The following is a 27,412-nucleotide window of genomic DNA, read 5'->3' as shown; positions in this document are numbered from 1 at the left end:
ATAAATTGTAGCTCAGAAGAAATACTCTTGAATTACCTGGCTAAGTTAGTTCCCGGACCATGGTTTCGCGGTCGGAGTTTGGGACGCGATCCATTGTTTACATTTGGAGGAAGCAGGGTTTTGTTTTCTTTGATGCGTTCCAGTAAGGAGGTGGCACTATTAGACCATGGGACCCGAAGCTAGATCTAATGGATGTGACCCATACATTTTCTTTTTCTGGACTGTTTTTGCTGGAAGCCACATGCACTAGGCCTAACTACAGTAGAACCACTAGTTAGCTCACAATAGCCATGCGAGATGAGACCATGTTTCCAGGAGCAAAGACCGGCATGAGATCATAAACCTACCGTTACAGACAGATGAACCCCGAGACCTGTGGCCCCTGAAAAAAGGAGGGGACCTGCTACTGTAAGGCGAGGTTGTTCCACCCCCATTGGACGCGCTAATATTCGCTAGCGCGCTAGTGGCCCGGATCGGCCTGTTCTTTAACCTTCCCTTTCTACTTCCCATACTGTTTACAACACCGTGTTCTCTCATTTATTATTGTCCTCTCTCACGGCTTCTACCCCAGGAGGGGGTTCCAGTGGGATTGATAATTGCATCCAGCCCCGTCCCGCAATCAGTGACGCGCTACCTGTGTTGTCGACGCGTCCTCCGATTTCCCCTCATATCCGACACCTTATGCCCCTGACCACTTGACGTTATATCGCCATTCCTCAAATATGTCCGACAACAACGCCCATCCTGGTGTTCGCAGCCTGCTGGCCAAGTTTGAGAACAGCCAGAGCCCTATTACCTCCCCGCCGTCTCGTGGTCGATCCCCCGTGGGCTCAGATACCCCGGGTTCGACCAGGCCACTGTCCAAAGTCCGTGCCAGCTTCGTGACCGTGGAGGGAGCCATCCAGTCAAGCCCGGGATCGCCATTGAGAAAGACAAGTGGTCGAAGTGACAGTCCTGGGATCTTTGGGCCTAAGATCAATGCGGAGGAGATCGAGTCGCGCCGTCAGAATAATGTGGTCTCTCCGACGCCTGGTGGTCATGAAAAGGCCCAAACGAGCATTCTGGATAGGGTGGTAGGTGAAGGTGAAAACCAGAAAGCTGCCATGGTGACGAAGGACCGGAAGATCAGTGGCAACCGAGAGGCTTCTGCGCTCGCAGAGAGTGTGGCTCCAACGGAGGCTGCGCCGGCGAAGAAGGAAAAGCCCCCTTCAAGTGCGCCAACAACTGCAGACACGGAAGCTTCACCCGAGAAAGAGAAAGCGGCACCCAAGACAGTCACCAAGCGACCCTCCAATGTTCACACTGCCAAACATGCCACCACCAAGCCTATCCCCCACACCACCGTTTCGACCTCATCAAGAACAACCAACAATAATGGAAGTACGAAACCTACCTCGGCCCGTGAAGTGGCCAAGGAACGAGCCAACGCTCTTGCCCATAAACCCAGTCGCCCTTCGCTCAACCCTGCAGCCAAGACCACCACCCGGATGACCCGAGGTTCAACTCCATCCGCAGATGCTCACAAGACATCTACCGGCAACACCAACAAACCTCGATCCAAATCACCCACGAGACCTGTTCGCCTGCCAAGTTCGATGACCGCACAAACCCAATCGTCGAATGCCAAGCATGGAAGCACTGGGCCTGCAACGGGACGGACCGAAAAGCCCGCGGCAACTCTCACGAGAAAGCCATCCACACTCAAGAGTGCCGCAGCTCCTGCAGGGGCTGTCCGCCGGCAACCGTCTCGACCTTCCCTCCCGGCCCAGTCTGGCCCTGAACGTCCCAGCTCTCGGGTTAGTGACATTGGCGCAAGACCCGTCAATGAAGGCTTTCTCGCCCGGATGATGCGTCCGACTGCCAGCTCCGCTAGCAAGACCCATGAGAAGACTGAGACTAAGGCTCCTGTTAAGCCTACAGTCTCCAAAGCTCCTCGTCCTTCAATGGGGCGTGCTGCAGAGCGAGGTTTGACTCAGACAAAGGCAAAGCCTGCGGCTCTGAAGCCACAGAATGAGAAGTCTCAGGCTGTCAGCAAGGAGGTCTCATCTAAGAAGGAAGAAGTGGTTCTCCTTCAAAAGAACGAGGAGAGTGAGAAGGAGAACATTGAGGAAGTCGCTACTGCGATTCCTGAAGAGCCTTCATTCACTGAGACCGACGATGCCATTGTTGAGGAGCCCGAGCCGGAGGTCCCTTCCGAGACTGGTGTGGAGGATGTTGCAGAGAAGCCAGTTGAGCAAGCAATCACGGAGGCTGAATCTGAGGCCTCTCCAGAGCCGATTGTGAAGCCCGCTGAGCCAACTGCCACGGAAACCGCAGTCGAGGTTTCTGAAGACCTCGTCGCCACGAATGCCCCAGAGACATCTTCCGCACAGGAGGAGACAACCGAGGATGTTGAGGTCCCTGCAGAGGTTTCTGCTCATGAGACCACGCATGAATCTAGTGAGCAGGAGAATGAGCCTGATGTGAAGGAAGTGGAAGAAGTGTCTGCCGAAACCGCCACTGAGTCGAATGAAGAGAAGGTGTCTTTGGAGTCGCTCCCAGAACCAGAGGCGCCCAAGGAGGACGTTTCTGAGGCTATTGACGAACCCATCGAGCCCATCATCACCAAGGATGTCACCATCACTGAAGCAAAGGAGGCTCCTTCAGCGGAGTCCGAGCTCCCTCAGCAGACCGAGACTACCGCCTCAGATTCTGTTGATGATGCACCCGAGATCACAGAGGATGTGAACGAAGTTCAGTCGTCCGAGAAGATTCAGGAGCCCAAGGAGTCGATTCCAGTCGTGGAGTCTGCAGCCCCAGCCAAGTCGGACACGGTCGACATTGACTTTGCCAGTCTGGCTCTGAGCTAATCGTCGTCCTTTCTCACTTTCATCTTTACTTTCTGGGACGAACACTGTAATCTTCTGTGCTTCTACCCTTGGGCCTTCTACTTCACGGAGCTTCGGGCTCCTTTCTTCCATACCCTTTGGGTTTTGTATGATGTACTGTTCCTATGGGCATGCAGCTTCATTTCGCCAAGGGTCCCTTTTTGTTTCTGTGTGTCCTTCAGGTTCCTTGAACTAGATGTCCACCCCCATGGTATCTAGATTTGGAGTTTCCTGTGCGGATTTTACATTCTTCGAGTTGATATCGAGAGCATATGGTTTTATTGAGCGATTAAGTTTGCATTCTTCGGTTGAGCATATTTCACTCTGTTTACATACTGTTGTTTTTTTTTACCGAGAGAGCGTGCTTGGTCTTTGTGTATTGATAGGTCAATGCTATTTTCTCAGGATTTGAACATCTTCTGTAGTCGCTCTTCGGAAAGAGGGTTATAGAATCATCACGACATGTTATGGTTTCTTGAATGTGTTAATTTCCCATTCATCATATCTCAACTACAGCCGCCCGAGGCAAAGAATATAGATACGAAAAAGCTAGGAAACGCCGAGATGCAATGAAATAACATCAAAAGCCCAGAGCAGAGCAATCACAAAATGTCAAAAAGAATCTTCAGTCTGGTCCCGTCAGTTCCCCATCACAACTTCTTCTCCAATTTCTTCAAGAACCGATTTACCCCACTCTCCAACTTCATCGCGTTATCTTCCAATTTCCTTGGCCGCTGTCCAGGTGCCTTCATCGCCTTCTGCGCATACTTCTGTCCATGTCCACCCGCCTCCGCTTCCGTCGGCCGGTACAACTGACTATGAATGTTGTACTCGGAAGAACCGGCCTGCTGCGGCTGCGCTTGCGCATACGAGTAATTCGAGTACCCACCAATCGTGACAGCCTGTGGAACCTGTTGAGGCGGCGACTGAGGGGTTCCGTATACTTGCTGGGCGTAGAGGTGTGCGTTTGGATCTTGTGGTGGAGGTGCAAAGGACATTGTGCCCTGGCCCGGAGTGCTTGGCCACGTTTGGCCTGCGTGGAAGGGCTGTGAGTAGCCTGGGATGGTTCCGGGGGTTTGGACGGGTTGTTGAGTTGGGAATGAGTTTGTATGGGTTAGACCGGCGCTCGGTGGTGGTGAGGCATAGCCTGTTGGTGCGATGGCTGGTGCGCCGGAGTATGGTACGCCTTGGGCGGATGTTGGTGGGGGTGCAAATGAGCTGAGTCCCGGGGTATTGCCCATTTGGTGCGGAGGAGTATATGGGATGCCTTGGTCGGCTGCGAGGGCGGCTGCGAGGCCAGTTCCCTCGGTGCCATCATCTGGAGGAGGGGGAGTCTTCTCGCGATGCTTGATTGGTTCTGGTGCTGCGGGAGCTGCTGGGTTGTACGGCAATGGCGCGAAGCTGGCCGAATCTCGCTTGTCTTCTGGAGAGGCCTGGGATCCGGAATGGACAGATTGCTGGTCGGCTGCTGGTCCGCTCGGAGGTGGAGGAGGGAAGCTCATGGTTTGTGGAGGGCCTTGTGTAGGCAGAGCTGTCACTGCGGTGGGCTCAGATCGGGAATTGCGAGTCTGTCCATTCTGGTAGGCCGGGTCGGAGATAGCCACGTTCTCAAGCTGTTGAACCACTGAGCTCATCGGCTGTTCTAGTTGAGCATTTGGTCGATCCGTCTCAAGTTGGGAGATAGGCAGCACACGGCCGATCGTGTCCAAGAAGTCGTTGGCGTCATCTAATGTCCAGAAATAGATATCAAGTGTGTGTAACCGATGCAGCTCATGGTGGCCACTGCGCGAGTCTGCACTTGGAAGTCGCCAGTCGTATTGAGAGACCTGCTGTTGAGCCGACCCTGCAATTCCATCCACGGTCAAGGTACAGTAAGTTGGGAAGTGCGTCGAGTGTCGTATATGTACGTTATTCAAGACCCCGTAAAATGCATCCTGGTCTGGCGTTCCGGGATTGTTGGCAATCTCGATCCGGGCCCTATTCTGGGACGCATCGTGATATACATATAAATAAGATCCCTTCTCAAATCGGTGGTGCAGAGGCTTCGGAGTAGGAGCAGTGAAATAGTAATGGATGTCGGCGAAGCTAAAGCATTCGTGCTGTTAGAGCTCGTCCAACAACCACGTATTGCGTATTGCGGGGGAGGACCTGCGGGGACTGTTAGCTCGACTCACGTAGTTACGAGGCGCTCCTCGCCCGGTTGTGGAGGCATGTTTGCCTTGTATATAATGGAAGATGCGGAGATGGGGAGGGGGAAAAGTATATGTATGTATACGAGAAAATCAATCGAAAGATTGGAGACTTACGATCTGCAGCTACCTTTATAATGAGGGGTCGAATGGTCGCAGCCTGTGAGGTGCAGCAGCCGCCGAGCTGGACTTGGGCGCTTAGAGAGTGTGATGTGATAGGAAGTGGGGGGACGAAGTAAACAGCAAGTCCCAAGTACTGATCACACGCATATTCCCCACGGGTGGGGAAGAGGTCCCGAATACTTCTGTAGGGACCAAGGGGGCCAAGGGGCGGCGGGTTTGAACCAACTGGCGAGTGCTCGGCCGGAAGCTCGGTTTCTCCGAAAATTTCCATCGCGAAGAGCTGCGGTTTCGCGATTTGGATCACCTCCGACCAGTTCAGCCTCACTCAATTCCGTGATCGTTGCCAGCCTGCGGTGGCTTTAATTCTCAATACTCCTCGGACCATCCGTGTGACTCGTTTGATCCTGAATTCGAGTGCTATTCGGCTAGTGTCTACTCTCCGCACTTTCCTCCTTCCCCGTACAACCGCCCCGGAAGATCCAATTGCTCGCAACAACCTCTCAAGATGTCTCTCGTCAACCTTGCCTCCGTGTGCGCCCACCTGAACAACGCCACCAAAGCCCGCCTGGGTCTTACATCGATCCCCAACAGCAATCTCCACCTGAAGCTGTGCCAGGCCCTCCAGAACTCCGGCTACATCTCCTCCGTCGTGCGCGGAGGCCCGACACCTCCTCCTACGCATCCTATCCTCGGCCACCCCACTGCAAACGATGAAGTTGAGGGTGTTGAGCCTATTACTCGGGACAATGTCGCCTCCCGTCGCCTCTGGCTGGGTCTCAAGTACTGGCAGAACGAGTCCGTCCTGGGCAAGGTGAAGATGGTCAGCAAGCCCACCCGCCGGGTTCATCTCAATGTCGAGGAATTGCGCCGAGTCGTTCGTGGTGAAGAGGCCGGCTACGTGGCTGGACTTCGATCGCCCGGTGAGAGTCTCTACCTGTCGACAGACCGAGGAGTCTTGGAGGCTCGCGAGTGTGTGGAGAAGAAGCTCGGTGGCCTGGTTCTCTGCCGGGTGCTATAAGCTTGTTTGATGTTGGAAAAAATACCGGTCCCTCTTCGCTTTCTGCTGGAGGGATAGTTTTAGGGTCCCTTTGTTCTCTGGTCTTTTGCATTTACCCTGGAGTTTTGTCGGGTTCGTCGCAGCGGGGTCTCCTCTTGGGATCTGTTTTCTTTTTGCGACTGTTGGAATAATTGCCTCGATGTAGGATCTGTATATTAGATGTTTGCGTGTATCGCATTTCCCATACTCTGCCTGGAGTGGTTGCAGAGTTACCGTGTTATCACGGCGCCGTGTATAGATTACGATTTGAAAACATGTCCAGATTCTCTGCTTTCCATGGTGCTTGTTTAGATATCCTCTCTAGATTTCTACGCTTTTCCCAGATCTCTCGTTCGGTGCCTATTGACTGAATGGTCGCACATCACGTCGCAGTCACGCGCCCTGGCCAATCCCTGGTTCGCCCATCCCACCCCTTGCCAGTATGAGCGCTTCGACTAACCCGTCTGCTTGCGACCTTCAAATATTCGATTATGTCCGAAGGCAATGTATTAGCATCAAAGAAAGTCCTCGTCTCGGGGGGCACAGGGTTTGTGGGCGCTGCCACAGTGCGCAGCCTGACAGAGAAACACCCGGGTTGTGCCATCACCATCCTTGATCAAAGTCCGCCTCGGGCCCAACATGCCCTGCCAGAGAAAGTCGATTTCATACAAGTCGATGTCAGCTCGAGGACCGAAGTCAGCAAGGCACTCCAAACAATTAAACCGGATGTCGTCATTCATGCTGCAGGGGTCGTTCCAGCTCTTGCCGACCGGTTTGGGCGGCGACTGGAGCGCGAAGTATGGAGAGTCAATGTCCAAGGCACAAAGAACATGCTCGATGCAGCTGTCGAATGTGGTGTTGAGGCGTTCATCTACACCAGCAGCTGCTGTGTGACAACTGATGACATGAGATTTCCTTATCCCAATATTAACGAGGCATGGCCAACATCGCCAACATCCCTGATATATGGCGAGTCTAAGGTCGTTGCCCAGTGTCTATTGTGCATTGAACCTTGTACTTTCGGATCGCTATGGAGATCGAAAATAAGCTAACGATTACAAAATAGGCTGCTGCAGAGGCTCTTGTCCTGCAGGCATCCAGCGGTAAGATGGTGACCTGCGCCCTTCGACCCTCGGTACTCTTCGGACCCGGAGACTACCAGCTGATTCCATCCATCCACGCATGCATTGCCAAATATGAGACTCCCTTCATAATTGGAGATGGATTGAACCTGTGGGATGTCACCCACGTGAGCAACGTTGCCGATGCCCATGTCCTTGCGGCGGAAAACTTGATGACGTCGCGTACAGCGGCGGGCGAGGCATTCTTCATTCAGAATAATGAACCGATCACCTTTCGCGATTTCTGTCTGGCCATCTGGGCGCATTTCGGGCATGTTCCGCCCTTCGAGGTTCATATCCCGGAAGGACTGGCGTATGTGGCAGGGTTGGTGTGTGAATTGGCCACTTGGGCGACGAGATCTTCCACTACCCTAAGTCGAGGAAGCGTCCGGGATGCATGCGCCATGCGATATGCTAGCGGTGATAAGGCCAGTACCATCCTGGGGTACGAGCCCCGGATTGGTATTGAAGAAGGTATCCGATTGAGCTGTGAAGTAAGCAAAGACCGAGAGGCCCCTCTTTTTGCCCCTTCCCCCTCTCCTTCCAACGTTCCGTTTGACGTCAACTGGTGATGAAAGTTAGCAGCTGACTCGAGACGCGGTAGGAGTATGCCCATCGCATCGGAGTCAAACTACCACTGCGACGACCATAAAGAATTGAGGTGGTACGCCCAGTGATAAACCCTTCGAGATAAACTTTCTTGCCGTCCTGGGCTGAGGAGTAATGGGTACCCTGTACATAAACCCCGATGGCTATGGTTTCCACCGAGACAACGCCGGCTCCATTTGACTTAAGAGGCGTTTTTTAGCGCAGTCTCCATAATTGCCACTTGATTTGTATATTCGCAAATCCCTCCATTCTCCACCCAAGAGGTCGAGACTCGAAGGTATCTAGAAACCCAGGTCCTGGGTTCCCCTGTTTCCAATGTAAGACATTGGGCGGACCATTGGGCTGCAAGACCCCCCTCTCGACTGGGAATGGCTCCAGGAGGCTCTCCACAATGTAGTTTGGGGCCCAGTCGATCCCGGTTGAGATATACAAATGGTCCATGCGTTGATTGGGCCTCAACGGCCGTGCATGCCCAATCGCATAGTCTCCGTTCCGATCGAAGCTCGTGGAGATGTGGGATATACCACTAAAAGACCATAGAAATGTTGTGAAGAGCAGCCAAAAAGCAAGCAGCGCGGCCTTCGACGTCACGGGAGCGGCATGTGCTTCGCCTCCACCGTCAGGCTCATCTCGCTCTCTTCGCTCTTCCTTCAATCCTCCATGCAACTTGATGCAGATCTTCCACCTGCGCAGTCAGGTCGTCATCATCCAACAATATGCGAGGCCTGATAATTCCACATGTCCTTCTACCCAACTTGCTGCCCAAGCTTGTGGCCCGGGTCCATTGTCACACCAGATTCAAGTGGCACTGGCTTGCCGTTGGTCTTTACGACCCCCCTAATCAATAAAGATCAGAACTTCTGGATGGCAAGCCCATGACCCATTATTTGATCCGCAGTGGATACATTCCCCCTTTCTCCCCAGTATCCAAGAGCCGCCACAACCCGTCCCAAGACCCGTCGAATCATTGCATCTTATCCACCGGAGTCGAACTTGATCGATCGAGATCTAATCCAAGTGCACCCATTTCTAGCACAGAAGTCCTACCGGGTAGTTCCCTGTCCGATTGACACAATTGGATGCTACCGAGGAGCAGTATCCAGCCCTTGAGTGCGTTATTTGCCAAATTACTTACTCCACTCTTTGCTTTTGAAAGTCTTCTAGCGCGGCTCTTCATCCACTTGCGGACTCGGGTTTACCAGTCCAGGAGGAGGCGTCAGGCACACCTACCAAAACGCTTGACCCGGGCTCTCCTGGCCATATATTACTCGGGATGTGACCAGCCAGCGCTTCTTCGCCAAAGCGGATTCGTTTATACTATCCATCCTCGCTGTTTTACCCTTAAAAATAGACCTGACACCCCCTCTGTTGGCTTCCTCCCCCTCCTCCTCTTCTATTTCTATTTGATACCGTAATCAGCCGGTCATTTTCATCCTTTCTTCATGGTTCCTGCCCTATCTCCCCCTTATACTGCTGTTCCAGTGGGCTTCCAGCCGCTATCTGCAACGCAAGTAACCCTCGGTTCTCGAGTGGGCTCGAAAAGCAGCAAACTGGATATCCTGTCTCGCCCTAGGTTAGCACAAGTCAAAATACCCCATCCCTCAATTCTCATTCTCCCCGGCTCTTTCCTCTCTCCTGCTTCTCTCTTTTCGAAAATCCTCTAATGCTATACGCATACTCACATTTCATTACAGCGCCATGGCTCAGCATCCTATGTATGCTCCATCGGGAAGCTCACCCGTTATCCATCGACCAAGGTATTTTCACACTATATATTCCGACCTTTCTCATCCCAAATCCGACGGAAAAAGAACATGAAATCTCGTCCATTACATTTGCTAAGTGGCAAAAGGGCGCCTTCGGCACCTCGAGCCTACATCAGGGACAACCGCCAACTCGTACCACTGGGAACTATAGATTTCGAAGCTCGCGCCCAGTACCATGGATACTCAGCCCCTTTGGATAGCCACGGCCACATAATTCATCAGCCCACTGGAAGATTGTCCTACCCTCCGGCCGGACAACCAATTACCCCGGCCCCAATGTACTCTGACTGGAACCCATCCCTGCACATGTCGCATGAGCCACCGCGTCATGATATTAGGCCACTGAATCCATCGGAAAGCCCGGAGTACATCGTGGAGAGAAATAGCCGACGATCCTCTGATGCAAGCCGTGGAGCAACCCAGTACATTTCCCAGAGACGGTCCTCAAACCGTGATGAATTTGATGGCCCGCACCAAATTCTGGAAGCGCCTTCCACCAGGAACCTCCCTTCCAGGGAGGAGGAGCTGCCCCAGCTCCCTACTAATCTTGATGCCGCAGAACAAGACCGAATCTTGCACCAGGTCAACGACCGCCTATCTCAGTGCGCGTTTGACTTTTTTGCGAGATACCAGTTCCCTATTCCCATTGAACAGGATAAGAGGCGGGTTCAGGTCCCCTCGGACCGGGAGTGGAATGAGTGGGTGCACCTGCTGAAGAGACTGGCAACTCGCCGGCGTATCCCTCGCCATGCCTTGCACAATGGCCAAATCAAGCAGCTCATTACCGTGCTGGAAAACTCCCTGGAGATGCGCCACGCTGCCAAGCATAGCTCTCGACCCGTCAAGGATGACCGTAATGTGCTGCAGCTTGTTTCTGCAGGCACGCAGGTTGCCAAGATCCTCAAGGACTCTAGCGCGATGCAGTTCTTCGATTGTCTTTATGTGGACACGGAGAAGCTCATCAATGAACGCCGCCGCAGGGTGAGATTTGCGGACCACTGAATTCGCTGGATGGACGCCCGTCCTTAGCCCTGATTAAAATGTGGCCGTACCTTTCTTTCTTTTCCTGGATTATCCTGCCTTGGACTATCTAGCCTTTTGATATCTTCCGGGTATTTCCACTGATCGCATCTTTTTTTCCCTTGGTTATTCATTCGGAAGACCGCCGAGGAACTTCCCTATCACCGCTTCCAATTCTTTCTACTATCCCAGGACTTGATCCAACCCTCCTGGCTATCCACAGCCTTGGATCCCAACACATGATTGAGGCATGGGCCCTTGAACATCACTCGAAACACAAACCCCCCACATTCACTCCTGCCCGATGTGACCTTGGGTGAACCACCTTCCACTTGAGATGGGCCGTGGACCGTGGGGTCCTATTTTGGTATACGACTCATCGGCAGTAACAAGGAAATGGCCAGCCATATGAAGTATGACATAATACTCTTCTTTTCTTTTATTTTCGGATTTTGAATATGTCTTGATTATGCTATGTTTGTTGGAGTCCTGTACCTTGTTTTTGACCGGGTTGGCTGTGTCTTATACTTTTATTGTTTGTTTTGATTTTATGTATTATCTGATTGGCATGACTATTGTGAACGATTTACGGAATAATGCTGGCCACCAATCTGTCGAGAGATAGGTCAACGAAATCTCACTTTATCGTTCTGCTTGCTTTGCAGACTACCTGTTGTCTTCCATCACATTGACGGAAGGATAAAGATGGGTCTAGTTTCCCAGACCGGCTCTGACTGCGAATGAACGCGCTTCCTTCGGATGATTTCTGGCATACTTTTAATTGATGTTTGCTTTGTTATGCAAAATGAGTAAGCGGTCAGCATGGATATATGGTGACCAGCCGGTAAGTCAGATTGGGAAAAGTTATCAATCTACAATAGGAACGTGTGGTTGCCAGCTGACGAGGTATTCTATCTGTGAAGAAACCAAGTACGGCGAAGGGAGAAGAAGACTTTAGGCCCAGACAAACTAATTTTTCAACTGCAAGGCCGAAAATGTAAAACAAGAAGAATCGCACGCCTAATCTTTTCCCTCCACATGTCTTGCTCCGAGTAAGGTATCCGGGCTCTCAGCTTTCCGCTTGTCTAACTAACCCACCACGTTGAGTCAAGACGACATGAAGCTGCAAGTCCCAGTAAACTCTAAGGTCCATCAGACTGCAACTTCGCATGAAAATCCCTCCTCCACATCTCTACATAGAATCAAAGTTCTTCAATCAAGATTGCCGAGGCTCTCTCCTCCGAATGACGCCACGTGCCAGAATCAGTTGCGCTCAACTGGAACAGATTGAAAGATCCTTCCCCAGTCCCGGTATGGATGTAATTCACAGCCTTGCATTTGTGATAATAGGCGCATTCGTCAACACATCGTGCGAATGTCTTCGAATTGTATTTCTTGATAGACGCAAAGTTGCCGACTAAGAGATATTAGTGATGTTTGCCATTGGTTCTGAAACGAGGACTCGCCTTGTTTGCAATCAATCTTGAATGTCTTGCCATTGGGCGATGTAAACTGGGTGCCGTGACTCTCGGGGCCTAAAGGGCAGTAAGTATGTTGTGTTGACTGATAAATCGGATTTAGTAGAGTCCCAGATAGCTCACATTTCGGGAGGCCAGAGCCGCTAGCAGATCCAGATCCACCGGTGCGTTGGTTCGACTACAGTTCCTCCTTGTCTTTGAGGCATTGCGTCAGCTCCTTCTGCAAATCTGCTTGTGTTTGCTTGCACTCCTCGAGCTGAGCGTTGGTCTGCTCCAAGGCTTCGCAAATATTGCATACAGCAGCCCCTCCTGCCTGAGCACCTCCTCCCTGAGAGCCTCTTCCCTGGGAACTCCCTCCTGCGGTATCTCCTTCCTGACCCTCACCCTCTTGGGGGTCCTCGGTGGCTGGAGGCGGCGGCGGAGTCAAATTTTTCATGTAAAGAGTCCATTTTTGGTCTTTGGCCTCGGTATCACCGGAACCTGTTCCAATCTAACAAGTACTGGGCTTGACTTCCCATGAGCTTCCAACGCATCCAGGGCGACCCTGGCATAGCATGGCACACTCTTCGGCGCTATTTATATCCGGCACCTGATGAACGTTGTGAGGGCCAATTAGTTGGCAGAAATATTGAACCTTGTATCCGGGGAGGATTTCGTCTTCCTCTTGATCCTTTTCGCCACAGAGGTCTTCATAGCTATCTTCACTTGAGCGCTGGGCAAGGACACCAGTCACGAGTAGTGACAATAAGACCTCCCTAATCTTCATTTTTCTTAACATTGCAATGTACTTGCCAGGAGTCGGTTTAAGAGAAAAAGATCAGTGGATGGCTGTAGAGAAAGATGCAAACCCCAATTGATAATGAATCTACCTTGATTACCGAGTAGACTTTTATACGCTTCCAAAGTGCCTATTTTGGCCTCTATATCCGCGTTCATAACGGGAGTAAGGGGCTAGGTTTATGCAGTAGAATTCCATCCTCCATTGGAAGCTGTGCAACCTTGACCCTTGCACAGGTCATACAGTTCTGCTGTTTATTGCCTACATCAACCTGAGACAGAATAGCATTATGCACTTTTGCCTACAGAATTTGCACCGAAAAGATTGGTTCGTCGTATCTTTGACTCTAGGCTAGGTAGGGTGTGTACTCCATGTATCTACAGTATGACAAAAGCTTGACCTTGCACATGATTAGGCGAGTCGATGCTCCTATTCACAACATGGATATTGATGGAGTCGAACTTGTTTTACAACCGCTTGCATGATGCATGATTATGGGGGTTTACTCAAATAATTTGCTAGCTAAATTCACAGGCAAGTCGCCTTGGTTATGTAAAAGCAAAATCTATTTCACACAGAACCTCTGCAGCCCTCTGCGCTCGTAACAAATATAACAAGATTTTTTCATACTATTATGGTATCAGTAGTGAAAGTTGACAAAGATATAAATTTTATCTGCAGCTTTTACTCATCATTGACTCAGAAATAGGCTATTAGCAGAAACTTGGACCACGCTGCGTTATGTGCTTGAACTGAAGTCTCAAAATTTTAGACCAAGAAAGTTCTGTTGTCACCTATTCAACAGGTTAAATCACTTGTATATCTTAGGGGAGAGCCATATGCATAGAAAATCTCGGGGAATAGACGATGGCTCCGAGGCCTACGCGACACAAAGCCCAGCAAGTAACTCAAGATGTTTCGATATTTTGCTTAGGCTGCTTATATTACAGCTTTCACTATGATGCATGTAGTTCCTCTCATATCAAAGGCAGATACAGTCCTGGTGTGGTTGATAGTAGCTTAATTTTTGAGTCTGTAGGGTTAGAGCCTGGTCCGAGGAGTGAGCCTTCTCGGTTAATCGGGTCTATCACACACCATGACGTATTTTCCTCTTGATTTTCACTACTGTTTGTCATTACTTTTTTCCCTTCATACTGCTCATGCAATACTACGTCTCGCTACTTCCAAGCTTTTTCCGATCTTATTTGAGTAGCTATTGCTTGAATAAGTCGGTGAAGACTCGATTTCTGCAAAATTTCGCATTCCCAATGTTGGTAGGAAAAGTTTTAGTATAATGAGACTACTGCACTTAGAAAGAACAGACCTGTTAGACATTCTGGTAACACTATGCCTGGGTCTGTTTTCTACGCAAGATTCACAACGGATGATAGTAATAGAGTATGAACGTCAATTTTTCCTTAGCGTACAGGAAAAGGAATAAGTTCTAGGATAATAGAGTCATATTTTCGAAGGTTAGTTCCTGAATTAAATGTGGGGACGACTAAGGGGTCCAGTAGTCAGGTATGTGCATGCTGCTGTGTAACGTGCATAATTGTGGCCAAGCTCTCGCTGAACATTCTGAAAAAAGGGGCATCTTGCGCTCATATATTGAGCTAAGAACATTAATTTAGAACTTGACAGATTGGTTAACAGTAAAAGATATTGATTTGCATGGGCTACCCCCGCCTCTACTGATGGTTAAGCTATGGGTGACTTAATGGGGCACATAGTTTATTAGTTAGTTAGTTAATTGGTTAAGATAAGCGGCGAATCAGCTACAGAATATGCGAGCCTGTACATCTTCCTAGCAAAAGAATAGCGACCCTATCTAGAGTCTACTGTATGAGGGCTACCAAAGGTATCCCCAGTACCAACATACTCTTGACTGCTGGCTATTGTGGAGTAGTTCATGCCCTGGAGCTGCGAAGCGCAGGTCACACAACATAGGCATCTAAATTAAGGGGAGACAAGACAAAGTGATGAAATACTCACTACAGTAGATGCATCTACTCAGTACGAGAGCCTGCGTTTATAGGGTTAGCTAAAGTTATAAAAGCTGCCCGGACACCGTGTAATCCCATGCCCATATCCTAACGCAGCCCATTATCTGCACACTTTCCCTCCATTTTGACTTGGCCGGCAATCCTTCCGTTCTAAGCACTATGAAGCTCACAAAGCTCTCTATGTGCCTGTTGGCGACAGGTGCCCTTGCAAAGATCTCAAACAAAAACGAGTATGAGGATCACTGCGCCGAATTTGGAGATGGGACGAAAGAAGAAATTCACCCTGGATAATGGGTCGAGCACTATTGTCAGACTTATTGTCAGACTCTGAATTCGGACTCTCGTGTGCCTCGTGTGCCGGATGTCGCTAGCGCAGGAGATTGTGCCAAACTATGCCAGGATCGATCTGGATGTACTGGCAGCTCTTGGTCACTCAATTTCACACTTGTTTCTTAGGAACTGGAGAGGGCGACAGTGAATCCAAGACCCGATCTTGGACTATATACATGAAGAATGTGACTCCGGCTCCAACACCCGAGCATCCTGTGGACGGAGGAAGCCAGTCAGGAGCTTCGGTCTGCCAAAGACTCTATGATCAATGTCTGCAGGATATGCAGAGCTCTGCTTGCAGCTGCAGTGGAGGAAACGGCAACGGCAATGGCAATGGCAATGGCAATGGCAATGGCAATGGCAATGGCAATGGCAATGGTGGTGGTGGTGGTGGTAATAACGGTGGTGGAAATAGTGGTGGAAACAACCAGAACGGCGATAGTTCTGGTAATCCTGACGTTCAATGTGAGTTCAGATATTGTCTAACAATAAGCCATGTCGTTGTTCCCTTGACTTTACGAACGACACCCTATGGTACTGCGATATTGACTGTCAGGCTTAGGTGGTTTCAATGACCGCGTGAAAATCACTAGAGATGGTAAACAGTACACCGTGTACTGTAAAAAGCGTGAGTAATCTATTTTCTTCCCTATTTAATACTCTTCGGTCTAAATCTGACCACGGTGCAGGCAGCCTCAAACAGGGCTCCAGGAGATACTGCTATCTTCGAAATTGGACCAACGTACTGTTCGTGGGAACCAAGGACAGCGGTTCTTGGAGCGGTGCCCATGTGCACGACGAGAAGTGCTCCTACTAGAAAGGAGAGTCTGGACGAGCATGAACTTCCGTCGAGGATCACGGAGGTGAAACATACACTCGATAATTGTTTGTTTTTTTAAGTTTGGGATTCTGACACTTCAAAGATGAGATTTGGTCAACCCTAGCTCAACTTACATATGCGATAACGCTCTAACAGCTCTTAAGTGTTTGCTCCTTTAAGTCTGTTCTTCAATTCTAGCCAATTCATCTCTCTTTAATGGCTCCCTTGGTCAATTAGCCCTTCTTATGTACGCATGGCATACTGTAAGATTCTGCTTCTCCGGCTTGGAATCTTCACGAGAATTGCATGTTGGGGCTGACCTGATTCTTGCATGATCCTGGGCACTGCATTTAGATAATCTCTTGATCCTAGAAAAACCTTTCAAGAGAGCGGCAGTTGCAGCATATCCAGCTAGGCTTTTTTGGTAGCTATATTTAGAATTTTTGATGTAGACAGGGATGAAATCATTGGAATTGGATTTAGTTTATCATGCCGCTTGATCTTTCGTCTTGCCACCAGATCTCATCAATTCCAGATATCATCAGCAGCCCGGCTCATGTAGCATGGATCTCGCCCAACATACATCAATTGGCCGGATGGTGTAGTTGGTTATCACGTATCGTTAACACCGATAAGGTCCTGGGATCGAACCCCAGTCTGGTCATATTTTTTGACTCAATCCAATAGTCATTGGATCCATACATGTTCAACCTTCATGGTGGGTTCGAAGAATTTTTGAGGTGGGTCTCAAGGAAAGTTTAGGTTATGACAGGGTCACGTGCCCGCCACCTCATGCACGGCTAATGCCAGTGGAATCTGTTAGATAAGCATAGCTATTTAGTTAACTGGAAGGTAGAGTAATTATTGAGTTAAGATTGGAGCCAAAAAAGTATTGCAGTGCTGGCTGCCATGATCTGGCTATGATAATCCACTCATTCGATCGGTTTTTTGAACACATGCAGCGTATAGTCATTTAAGGGATGGTGGGACACCGTGCAAGACCTTGCAATAGTTCACACTACTTTACTTGCTTACCTACGGTTACGGCGACGGGTTGAAATGCCATTGTGTTAAAGGCACATGAAGTAGACATGTCTATTTTATGCGCAATTGCTCCAATCACAACACTTTTGTAGGGCGACTCTAGTCTCCTGTCCAGTGAGTAAAAAAAGCGGGTATCGGGCTTGCTGGCAAGCCAAAAAAATATGAGGCGAGAGAGAATCGAACTCCCAATCTTCTGGAATCTCCATTACTGGAATCAGACGCGTTACCTGATGAGGCGGATTAGTCAAATGCTTATTGGTGGTATCGTGGCTGGAACTTTAGCTTACCATTGCGCCATCACCCCGTGTGATTGACGAAATCGGCAACATTAGCCTACAGAAGGCCGCAATCAATGTTCAGCTAATGATTGGCCGAATGCATAACTATGACCCAGTCCTGCATGGCTAGGGTCTTATAGAACGCTTACAGGTAATTTAATTCTCTATCATCTGGGCTGTCTACTTAACAGTATTTGTTTTCTCTACAATCTTAGCAAGTCTGGCAATCAATCTCCTCCTTAGGTTGATTTCATGGTATTGATCTTGCCGTATGTCCGGGGTCCGGGGTTTGCTGACCCATTCTAAAGCTGAGTGGATATCGAGCGTTTCTGCTAAAATTCGGTGCTATTCTAATACCTAGTAAATATTACGATATTAATTGGCATTTATTAACCCAGGAAAAGGCCGTGTGCATAGTATACTACACACATACATACTTTATCATGCAGGCTTATGCGTCACGTGACCTTGTCATAACCTAAACTTTGGCCGAGATCCACCTACTACAAAAAATCTTCATTCCCACCCTGAATATGGGTCCACTGATTATCGGATTGAGCCAAAAAAATATGACCAGACTGGGGTTCGATCCCAGGACCTTATCGGTGTTAACGATACGTGATAACCAACTACACCATCCGGCCAATTGATGTATGTTTGCTGAGATTCATACTACATGAACCGGGTTTATTATCAATTAGGAATCTCAGCATGTTCTAACCAAATTACGTTAGGAATCAAGCTAATGGAGTTGTATAGCAAGGATTACTTCTCCGTTTTGGGTGGTAGGCCAGGTTTGAACTGATCTAAGGTTATGGTAGCAGATTGAGCATTGGTGTGTGTCAATGGTATGGATGTGATATTCGGGACGTTGGGCCGCGATATATAGTTGCAATTCCAGGTGTAACTTATATGTTCCGGTAGGTACCAGACATAATACTTCTTTCTCATTCCCGAGTATGAGTGTTAGTTAAATAGATCCTACGTTGCAATAATGATTTCATCTTCGCATGCAACATGACTCGAGTTATCGGCCTCTAGAACAAGAACAGAGTAGTCCCCACTATCAAGGTACTGAAAGATATAGCCATAAATATCTACAACATCGTCGTCGACAGCGTAGATTTTTCGGGCGAACCTTTGTAATAACTAATAACACCGGAGGCTTTGGATTATCCCGCTAGACGCAGCGAATTTCTTCCTGTTAGGGCCAACCTCCAGGTATACGAAGAGGGCCGGGGGGGGGGGGGGGGGGGGGGGGGGGGATAAAATAACTAACTGGATGTTTTTTAGATAACACCTCCAGAAGAAGGAAAGATTACTTACTCTGGCCGTGCTTGAATCATAGTGAAAATTCTCTTCGTTTCTATCATTCAAAATCAAGGTATCATTACATACAGGAGCATCGAAGAGAGCAGTATAATTTTTTCAATAATTGATCACTAGCCAATAAGGACGTGTCGCTATTTTGCAGCTACTCCAATATGATGAACTGGCATTAGTTGACACGGTCCCAATAGCGAAAGCGGTCGGCGGTCCAAAGGGCACGGATACAAGGGTATTTTTTCGAAGTTGAACTTGAACCTAAGACCTCGGGGGCGTTTGGGCATCTGGAAACCTTGGAACTATGCCATTCACACAACTTCCCCCAGAAATACTCCTTCAAATTGCGTCCTGGATTGACAGTGAATCTGATCTTGCATTTCTTGCTCAAGTCAACCGTGATGTATACAACACACTTATCACAGAACTTTACCTGCGTAATTCAAAGAATCCGGAAAAATCAGCTATCGTTATCGCAGCTCAATCAGGAAATTATTTAGCATTGAAGAGAGCCCTTCAAGCCTGGACAGTTACTAGAGGTCCCTCCAAATTGCCGACTTCAGGTGGCTCCTCAAAATATACGCCTCTATTGTCAGCAGCGATAAGAGGACACCCAGAGGCAGTAAAGATACTTTTGGAGTATAGAGTCGATCTAAATAAATAGGACCGATCCATACGTACACCACTTAATGCGGCGAGCATACGTGGGTATACTGTAGTAGTTGAGGCACTCCTAGCTTAACCGAATATAAAAGTGAACGCGTACGATACGGACAAACTAACTCTAATATATAGAGCTACACGAAATAGCCATATAGAAATTATGCAGATATTACTATTAGCTAGGGCTTACGCCGGTTTTTTGCGTAAAACAGGAGGGCAGACCCCTCTTTATTCTACTATCCTACGTAAATAGGTAGAGCTAGTTAGTTTATCTGCTTATTAACCGGGACGATATTAATCCGAATGCACTTAGTTGAAATAGCACCCTATTAGAGGTCGCAGTCAAGGCGAACGAAGAGGACTTAGTGGAAATTCTACTTATAGATAAGCGGATAGATCCGGACCTAACAACTTGTTCGATGTTTCAGACACCGTTATTAGAGGCTGCGTTAAAAAACAATGACGCCATGGCTCGCCTCTTACTCGAGGCCGGTGCAAACAAAGAGATCTAGGATTCTACATCTCTCTCACCTACCATATTACTTAATGCGCCTAGTGCAGAGGCTCGCTATCAACTCATTTAAGATCGATTGTTAACGGTCTCGAAGGATCATAACATATCTATATTACAGATGCTTTCAAATCACGATTTATCTGAAAATTGACACGCAGAGGAGCATCTCTCGATGCCTTCTTTGGGAAGGATCGATAACACTCTGCTTTTTCTCTTACATCATTCCTCACTTTTTAATTATCGTTCCAAGAGCACTAAGCAGAAGTCATCAATGTTTCGTTTAGCATATAAGGAATACTAAATTTCGTAAACTGCTTCTAATATACTTCATATAACCTCTTCCTCTCTCCGCGTGCCGATAGATCTAGATACCAATCGATATCCATCGGATCACTGTCCTCCTCATACCCATTAAAATATTCGTCTACGCAAAGCTGGATGATATTAGTGGCCTGTATCATAAGGCCCGAACAAAGCTCCGTAATCAGCGTTGCATAAACTATGTCCTCTGTTGCCTTGGCTTTAGCTATAATCGCTAGGGCCCAAGTGTTGATGAATGTTTTTGACTTTGTTGACAGACTCCACTCCACGTATAAATAAACTGAAAATGAAAATGTCGCTCATAAAGCATTTTCAGCTTATAAGGTTATACGTGGAGCGAAGCCTCTCAACATAGTTCAAAATGGGGGGGGGGGGGGGGGTACGGCGGGATAGGCAGAAGAACGTCAGCACTGTAGTACTGTGCGTGAATAAACGAATATATTGAGCGATGGCGCCACGATGGGGGTTATACTGAATGGCCCACTTTCCTAAGTGTATTGTATTTTAAGTTAGATTCCTTAGTATTGCGATTGTCATTCTAGCATATATCCCCTGTTTTACCATATGTAGGTAGCAAGGACGACAAGGATAATTAGATACCCAAACAACTAGGTACTGGACCAGAAGTGACAGGCACCACCTAGGTATCACCAGGTGCTAATCTACAAGCACCTTAATCTAGAAGAGTCATGGATCATTAGGTATTCGAGACAAATAATTTACATGGATATCTGACATAAAAGGCATCTGACGACTCTAGTAGCCGCTCAGATCAGAAACTTCTTAAAAGCTAGCCATCTCAATCCAGCTCGCCACGAAGCCCAGGCGGCGGCCCTTATCCGCTGCCATTTGACGTGAGAACTCTTCGAAATTGAGCTTGGCTCCACCGCCACGTTCCTTAGTCTCACGCTCAACTTGATTGAGATATGCCCACCGGGCGAGGGTCTCCGGTGTGGGTTGACGTGGCATGACAGGCTCACGTGGCGCACTCGCTGCTCTAGGTGGAGGCGGGAGTGGTTGCATTGGGGAAGGCGGGGGTTTTGGTGCCGTTTCCTCGGCCTCTGGGGAGGTTGAATGGGGCGAGGAGGGTGCAGGGAGAGAGGTGGTGCTATTTGGTTCCAGGCGAAGTCGGCCTGGGAGATCAGGTGATGACAAGGTACTGTCTTCCTCGCCTGTCATAACCGTGGGTTCGTCACGGAAAGAGAGATGCGGACGGGTCGTATCCGATTCAGGACGGAATTGTGGGAGAGTGGGATCGTAGTCCGCAATAAATGCCTCGAAGCTCGACCCGGGTTCAGTGTCGAATGTCTCCTCGAACGAGGCGTACTCGGAGTATCGGATCTGGTCTTCCGTGTTGAATGAGCTGGTGGCCGAGGCTGTTTCATCGTCATCGTCATCACCATCGTCATAATCATCGTCCTCCGCGAATGGCTGATCCTGGCCAAGCCCATCCTCATGATCGGGGTCGACAAGATGAGTTGGTCGCACATCGTCATCTGGTGACATGCCACCAGGCAACGGTGGGGCCAAGACTGGTTGAGCATCCACAGGCTCCAAAGTAGGACTGTGCACTGCGTATCCAGCATGACTCAAGAGATCATCCAGCGATCTGTTGTCTGTGATCTCCTGAAGATGTTCCTCATTGCTTGGAAATACGACACCATCTTTGGGAGTCGGGGACGCCTGCTGAGTTCGTGAGTTCTCGTATTGTTCAATCTCATGGGCCCAGATTCTACGATCAGCTCGAGTCCGGTGAACTTCCATCATCAAGTCTTCCTTTGCCTTGAACAAAACGTCGAGAAGCTCATTGAAGCCCTGTTGAGTGACCTGGTACAGAACCTCCTTGCCGACATCTCTCTCAACCTCGGGAATTTCAAAGCCACCCCAGCGCTCACCAACGGGGATGCTGCGAGAGGAGGTCGAAGGGTTGGATCGAACATCATAATCATCTGCGATATCATCCTCGAATCGAACCTTGGAAGAAGACCGGGAGCGGGGGGATGGCGGGTGCGATTCGGATTGTTCGTCCATGGAGGTATCATCAGTTAGCTCATCATCGAAAGTGGGGTCAGGTTGGTAGCCGTCGGGAATTGTAGCACCATCCTCCTCGTCGGTATAGAATGCCCTACGCCGCCAGCGTTCGTCGATACCATTGCGGCGTGTCTCCTCCATCCGTCTTCGGTCGTCATCACGTAGTCTGTTGTAAGCTGTTGTTATGAAACGAGCCCTGACGACTGGGTCGGTTACTTGCTCAGGGGTCACGTACGATCCGATAGCCTCAATTATGTCATCCGCATGAAGTTGCTCCGTCAATGGCCAGTTGGCACTGGAGCCTGATGAACTAGATCCGTCGGAGCCACTCGCGTCATCCTCGTCGTCGTTATCATGCTCATGCTCACCGCCCTGTGCAGTATCGGGCTGCTGAAGCTCAGTCGCAGTGTCCGGAAGGCGTAACCTGGACGGGAACAATGGTCTGGTACGACCAAATTGCTGCCTGACAGAAGCTTCGCCGATTACGGAGTGTCGATTCCCAGTATCGGTACCGTCCTGGCGAAGGATTCCTCCATTGTCGACAATCTCCATATCACCCTCTGGGTTGATGCGCTTCCCTTCGCCGGTTCGTGAAACTGCACCCGAAGAAATAGTGCCGGGGAATGCAGAGCTGATAGGCTGGCTCCCGAGAACAACGTCACGAGCACCACCTTCGAGAAAATCGTCCTCCATCCCTGCGACCATATCACGGGTGAGCTCTCGACTCAGGGTATAATACGCCCTGAATACTCGAAGGAAATCCTTCCGTTCCACATATCCATCACCATCGATGTCGTAGCCGCGGAAGACGCGACGTAACCTTTCGTCGTTGCTTTTGTTGTTCAAACTAGCTAGGCCTTTTAGGAACTCCTCAAACCCAATCAGGTTATCCCCATTAATGTCGTAGAAAGCAAACATGCGGTCGTAGATGAGACTAGGAGGAGGTGGACGAAGAGAAGTGTTAGGGACGAAACATCGGTCGAACGTCTTGCGATCGATCGCCATGTGCAGTTTGTTTGGATCATCAGGCCACTCGTAGTTTGCCAGGCAGCGGAACTGATCCCAGAGAGCATCGAGTTCGGTATTTTCAAAGTTGGTCTCGCGCATGAGGCGTTTTGCCAGAGGCCGGGGAAGGCTGCGCGGCAGCATTGCTGGCTTTCCAGGGTACCAGACGGGCTGAGATTGTCGCGGGTTTCCTAGGAATGGGGCCGGGATGCGGACTTTGTAGAACAGATGGGTCTTGATATGCACCTGCATTGACTCGCAAGTCTCGCAGAGATCGTAATCGATGCAATTGGCGCAGCGATAACGGATACCCTGTATGGGCATGGCGCCGCAGCTATTGCAAGTCACTCCCCGGTGGATATAGCCATCCCGCCGGGCTTGATCCTCTGCGATATGGTAAAGCAAGTTGAGCAGGTTCTGACCCTCCCTTGTAGGGGACGAATCGTTATTCCCATCCCTCCAAGAGAAAACGCTCTGATCATCAGCTGCCGGTTCCCCATCCTCCAGGTCCTGAGTCTCGGGCGGTGCGGCGGCGTTGTCCGGGAAAGTCGAAGTAGAGAGAGTCACGCGTTCACCATTCTGGCGTCGACGTCGCAGTTCATCGCCGTAGTTCTCATCGGCGTTGAATCGGGTCAGGGCCCTCTCAATGCCCGCACGTGAGATTCCTCTTCTTTGCAACTGCTCCGTCAGATATGTCCGTTCGGCGCTACCCACGGGTAGAGTATGCGAGGAGGGAAAATCAAGTGCGAGAAAAGATTCGAGAAAGGTGTCCTCCATCATTTCGCGCATCCGTTCCGCGTGGTCCGCGGGGACCCCGACCTCCTCCATCAGCTGGTCGCGAGTCGCGAGCAGTGAGGGTAGAAGTCCACTTTCCACCCGTCGTCCATCTTCCGTCTCGATGCGAAAGGTCCCGTACATCCCATTCTGGCGCTCCAGAAGCTCCAAATGGGTTATAGCCCGGTAAGATGGCGAGTCCGCGAGTCCGAGCTCCCCAGCATCGGATGGTCTGGGGCGGCGCAGGGCGTTTCGGCGTCGGAGTGGGGCATGCGAGGAGGGTTGCGACGAAAGGAGATTGTTGCGAATGTACAGGAGGGCATAGGTAGCGGCGACACCGGTGAAGAGGTAGAGGATGGGCCGATATCGTGTCAACGATAACGGCCCCGAGCCTGGCTCGGCCATGGCGAAAGCCGAGCTATGGAGAGCTGGTCGGATGATCTCACGCAAATAAATCAAAGGGTTTGATGTGGTAAAATATGAGGTGGTTATTGCTGGTCAGCTGGAGGGCGGTGAAGAGGTTTCGATGTTGTGGTAGTGGGATGTGAAAGTTGCGATGGATGAAGGTTCACGAGGTGAGAGCTTAGTTGTCACGGGTGCGAACCCCAGAATTTCCAGGTGTCACCCGCCGCCACTTAACAAACTTCCGCCCTGATTGTCAAGCGCGTGGGTTTTTGGGGACGCCTCGACTCTTTTTGGAATTAGCGGTTTTTCGTTTCATCTGATTTTGTTTATAATAATTATACTAAATCCTTATATTTTAAATGCTCGTTATTATGCTTAATCTTGACAATCTTTGATCTCCTTTTTTATCGCCAGCGGAGGCTGGCGCATCTGTATCTTCAATCTACTTCCACGACTTCCTATGCAATTTTTTGTCGTACTCTCATCAACCATGCGGCATAAGCATCATGCAGCGTAATATTTCGTCTTCATTCCCAAGACCACCACCAAAACAGCCACTTTTAAAAGCCAATTAGCGAGTGAGCTTGGCTTCCCGCATGAAAAAGGCGCTGAACAATGCAAAAAACACAATGACGACCATGAATGCGAAGCCCTTATTGACGGATGATCCGTAGCAGCCGCGCACGATACTCGCAATTTCAGGATCCAGCTTCTTGATGTAGTCGAGACTCTCTCGTACTCCGTTGACGATCTGGTCAATATCCTTGCTGTCACGCAAGCCCTCTCTTAATCCCTCTCGCAATAGCTGCTGAACAACAGTTGACGACAGAGATAGCCCAATGACAGATCCGAGAGACCGGAAGAGATAAGAACAAGCAGTTACGACTGCTTGATCCTCATAAGTTGCATTTGATACTGGACAAAGGATTAGCTATTTGGGTGGAGGCAACTGGGCCACACAGAAAGGAAAGACTCACTCAATCCAATCAAAGTCGTCGTGACACCGATGCCATTGCCGAATGCCGACATGACCGTACCGAGGATCATGGGAACCACGCTGGCCACAACGCCGCCCGAGAACATGTATATGGTAAAGCAACCGGTTGTCAGGAGGGAATAAGCAAAAATCGTCAACCAATAATACTTCCCGGTCGACCTCATAATAAACCCAGACAAAAGCGAGCCGGAAACACCGGACAAGATGCATGGTAGGAGGCGCAGACCGGCGGTAGTGGCTGAGACCCCATCGACAGCCTGGAAATAGAGTGGAATATAGAACAATGCCGCAAGCCACCCTCCAAAACTGAAGAAATTGCAGCCGTAGAGGGCAAAGAATGTCCTGTTGAAGATAATGTGGCCTGGGGCGAAAGGCTCGGCTGCGAGGTAGACCTCGACGAAGATGAAAGCAATGAAAAGGACCACCGAAATACTCAGCGAAGCAATTGTCAGAGGTAGAGTCCATGAGACATTGCTTCCGCGGTCCAGACCAAGCAAAAAGCCAAGTACTGCACCGACGAGGACAATTGCACCGAGGAAATCAATGCGGCGAAGCTTGTCTTTCCAGTGCGAGTTCTCCCGAGGTGGCAGCTTGAGCATGAATGAGACGGCAATAAAAGCAAGGATACACATGGGGAACTGCGCAAGGAATGCCCTAGAAGCCATGTTAGTATTGCTAATGTTCTTTGAATTCATAGATAACTCATACCAGCGCCAACCGATATAATCGGCCAAGATTCCACCAAGAGGTGCACCCGTTCCAGACCCAGTGGCATAGATGATATTGATAATGCCTTGCCAGAGGCCTCGATCTCGCAAGGGTACGATATCACTCATCAATATACTGACAACCGTAGTCATACCTCCGCCACCAATGCCTTGGAAGACCTATTGAATTGTTAATTGTGAATTTCCCCAAAAATGCTAGAGCAGACCCGCAAGAGAGACATACACGTGCAGCAATCAGCTCGTTAATATTACGAGCCAGACCGCAGAACAGGCATCCAATTCCAAAAATGGCATACGCGAAAAGCAGGCAGGGCTTCCGACCAAAGATATCGCTTAGCTTTCCATACAAAGGCTGGAACGAAGTCAAAGTCAAAAAGTACGAAGTCGCAATCCAACTGGTCAAATTGAGAGCCTTGAGATCACTTCCGATCTGACCATAACTGGCCATAATAATAGTCTGGTCCGCTGCAGATAGGAAAATCTACAAGCCATGCATTAGCCGAGGTGTTTGAACATCTTGCGAGGTCAACATGGTAATTGTAACCTGCAAGAAAGTATAGTCGAAATAGAAAAAAAAGACCAATTCATACACCTATCGAGATAGCAGGAACAATATACTTGAGCTGCTTCTTTGCATCGGGAAACGGTTCCTTCCCCTGCTCCTCCACCGACTGTCTCGGCTCCCCCGACTCCGCATCGCGGTCGACAATCGCCCCGTTCGACACAGTACCGTGCCCGTTGCTCTCGCCCAACAACGGGGACGTCTCCATGGGAGTCCGCTTTGGCGCCATCGAAAACGAACGTCTCTCACCGGCCAGGGTCACCCCGAGAATTTAGCCTTCAAGAACTGAAAAGAAAGTTGAAATGACTCAAGTGGCCGAGGAAAAACCGCGACTTACTCTTTTCGGGACCCCGGAGGCGGTCACGTGCTGATAAGCATTAAGTTCCCCCTCTCTGACAAATCCATCGACCGGCAGACGGGCGAATCATCGTGGGCGATTGTGCTTTTTGTTCTGCGCTGCCCCGTTCTCGGGCCCTCATGCCTCCCCCTCGGCAATCTGTTGCCGAAGTTGATAAGGGAGACCTAGGCATATAACACTGTAATACTTTGGCAATGGAGCTTTCGGAGATTTTTGTTGTGTGCTAAGATCAATCGAGATACTTCCGAGAAAGAGCTCATAGGGGCTAT

At 49.6% G+C, this 27,412-nt stretch overlaps 10 protein-coding genes across 10 annotated transcripts; 5 read left to right on the top strand and 5 right to left on the bottom strand.

The window, feature by feature from the left end:
• Positions 1–722: 722 nt before the first annotated feature.
• On the top strand, positions 723–2,849 carry N7496_000902 (uncharacterized protein; the record flags this gene model as incomplete). Its single annotated transcript, XM_056693833.1, has 1 exon — positions 723–2,849. One exon carries the CDS (start codon positions 723–725, stop codon positions 2,847–2,849), a length of 2,127 nt encoding a protein of 708 aa, XP_056560562.1.
• A 668-nt stretch (positions 2,850–3,517) lies between these two features.
• Positions 3,518–5,079, bottom strand: N7496_000901 (uncharacterized protein; the record flags this gene model as incomplete). The annotated part of the gene is made up of 2 exons (XM_056693832.1): positions 3,518–4,952; positions 5,042–5,079. The coding sequence occupies 2 exons, from the start codon at positions 5,077–5,079 to the stop codon at positions 3,518–3,520; spliced, it is 1,473 nt and encodes a 490-aa protein (XP_056560561.1).
• A 605-nt stretch (positions 5,080–5,684) lies between these two features.
• On the top strand, positions 5,685–6,197 carry N7496_000900 (mitochondrial 37S ribosomal protein uS8m; the record flags this gene model as incomplete). Its single annotated transcript, XM_056693831.1, has 1 exon — positions 5,685–6,197. One exon carries the CDS (start codon positions 5,685–5,687, stop codon positions 6,195–6,197), a length of 513 nt encoding a protein of 170 aa, XP_056560560.1.
• A 509-nt stretch (positions 6,198–6,706) lies between these two features.
• On the top strand, positions 6,707–7,908 carry N7496_000899 (uncharacterized protein; the record flags this gene model as incomplete). Its single annotated transcript, XM_056693830.1, has 2 exons — positions 6,707–7,195; positions 7,282–7,908. 2 exons carry the CDS (start codon positions 6,707–6,709, stop codon positions 7,906–7,908), a joined length of 1,116 nt encoding a protein of 371 aa, XP_056560559.1.
• Positions 7,909–8,140: 232 nt separating this feature from the next.
• Positions 8,141–8,730, bottom strand: N7496_000898 (uncharacterized protein; the record flags this gene model as incomplete). Its single annotated transcript, XM_056693829.1, has 2 exons — positions 8,141–8,630; positions 8,696–8,730. 2 exons carry the CDS (start codon positions 8,728–8,730, stop codon positions 8,141–8,143), a joined length of 525 nt encoding a protein of 174 aa, XP_056560558.1.
• Positions 8,731–9,643: 913 nt separating this feature from the next.
• Positions 9,644–10,713, top strand: N7496_000897 (uncharacterized protein; the record flags this gene model as incomplete). The annotated part of the gene is made up of 2 exons (XM_056693828.1): positions 9,644–9,702; positions 9,789–10,713. The coding sequence occupies 2 exons, from the start codon at positions 9,644–9,646 to the stop codon at positions 10,711–10,713; spliced, it is 984 nt and encodes a 327-aa protein (XP_056560557.1).
• A 1,674-nt stretch (positions 10,714–12,387) lies between these two features.
• Positions 12,388–12,975, bottom strand: N7496_000896 (uncharacterized protein; the record flags this gene model as incomplete). Its single annotated transcript, XM_056693827.1, is given in 2 exon segments — positions 12,388–12,689; positions 12,705–12,975. The coding sequence occupies 2 exon segments, from the start codon at positions 12,973–12,975 to the stop codon at positions 12,388–12,390; spliced, it is 573 nt and encodes a 190-aa protein (XP_056560556.1).
• Positions 12,976–15,382: 2,407 nt separating this feature from the next.
• N7496_000895 (uncharacterized protein) lies at positions 15,383–15,895 on the top strand (the record flags this gene model as incomplete). The annotated part of the gene is made up of 1 exon (XM_056693826.1): positions 15,383–15,895. One exon carries the CDS (start codon positions 15,383–15,385, stop codon positions 15,893–15,895), a length of 513 nt encoding a protein of 170 aa, XP_056560555.1.
• A 5,171-nt stretch (positions 15,896–21,066) lies between these two features.
• N7496_000894 (EF hand domain protein) lies at positions 21,067–24,498 on the bottom strand (the record flags this gene model as incomplete). Its single annotated transcript, XM_056693825.1, has 1 exon — positions 21,067–24,498. The coding sequence occupies one exon, from the start codon at positions 24,496–24,498 to the stop codon at positions 21,067–21,069; it is 3,432 nt and encodes a 1,143-aa protein (XP_056560554.1).
• A 571-nt stretch (positions 24,499–25,069) lies between these two features.
• On the bottom strand, positions 25,070–27,014 carry N7496_000893 (putative MFS multidrug transporter; the record flags this gene model as incomplete). Its single annotated transcript, XM_056693824.1, has 5 exons — positions 25,070–25,413; positions 25,476–26,149; positions 26,204–26,382; positions 26,447–26,704; positions 26,814–27,014. The coding sequence occupies 5 exons, from the start codon at positions 27,012–27,014 to the stop codon at positions 25,070–25,072; spliced, it is 1,656 nt and encodes a 551-aa protein (XP_056560553.1).
• Between the last annotated feature and the right edge of the window lie 398 nt (positions 27,015–27,412).

This window comes from Penicillium cataractarum, assembly GCF_028827025.1.
Source record: "Penicillium cataractarum strain IBT 29864 chromosome Unknown utg000001l, whole genome shotgun sequence".
NCBI lineage: Eukaryota > Fungi > Ascomycota > Eurotiomycetes > Eurotiales > Aspergillaceae > Penicillium > Penicillium cataractarum.
This window is presented reverse-complemented; position numbering and strand designations above follow the sequence as displayed.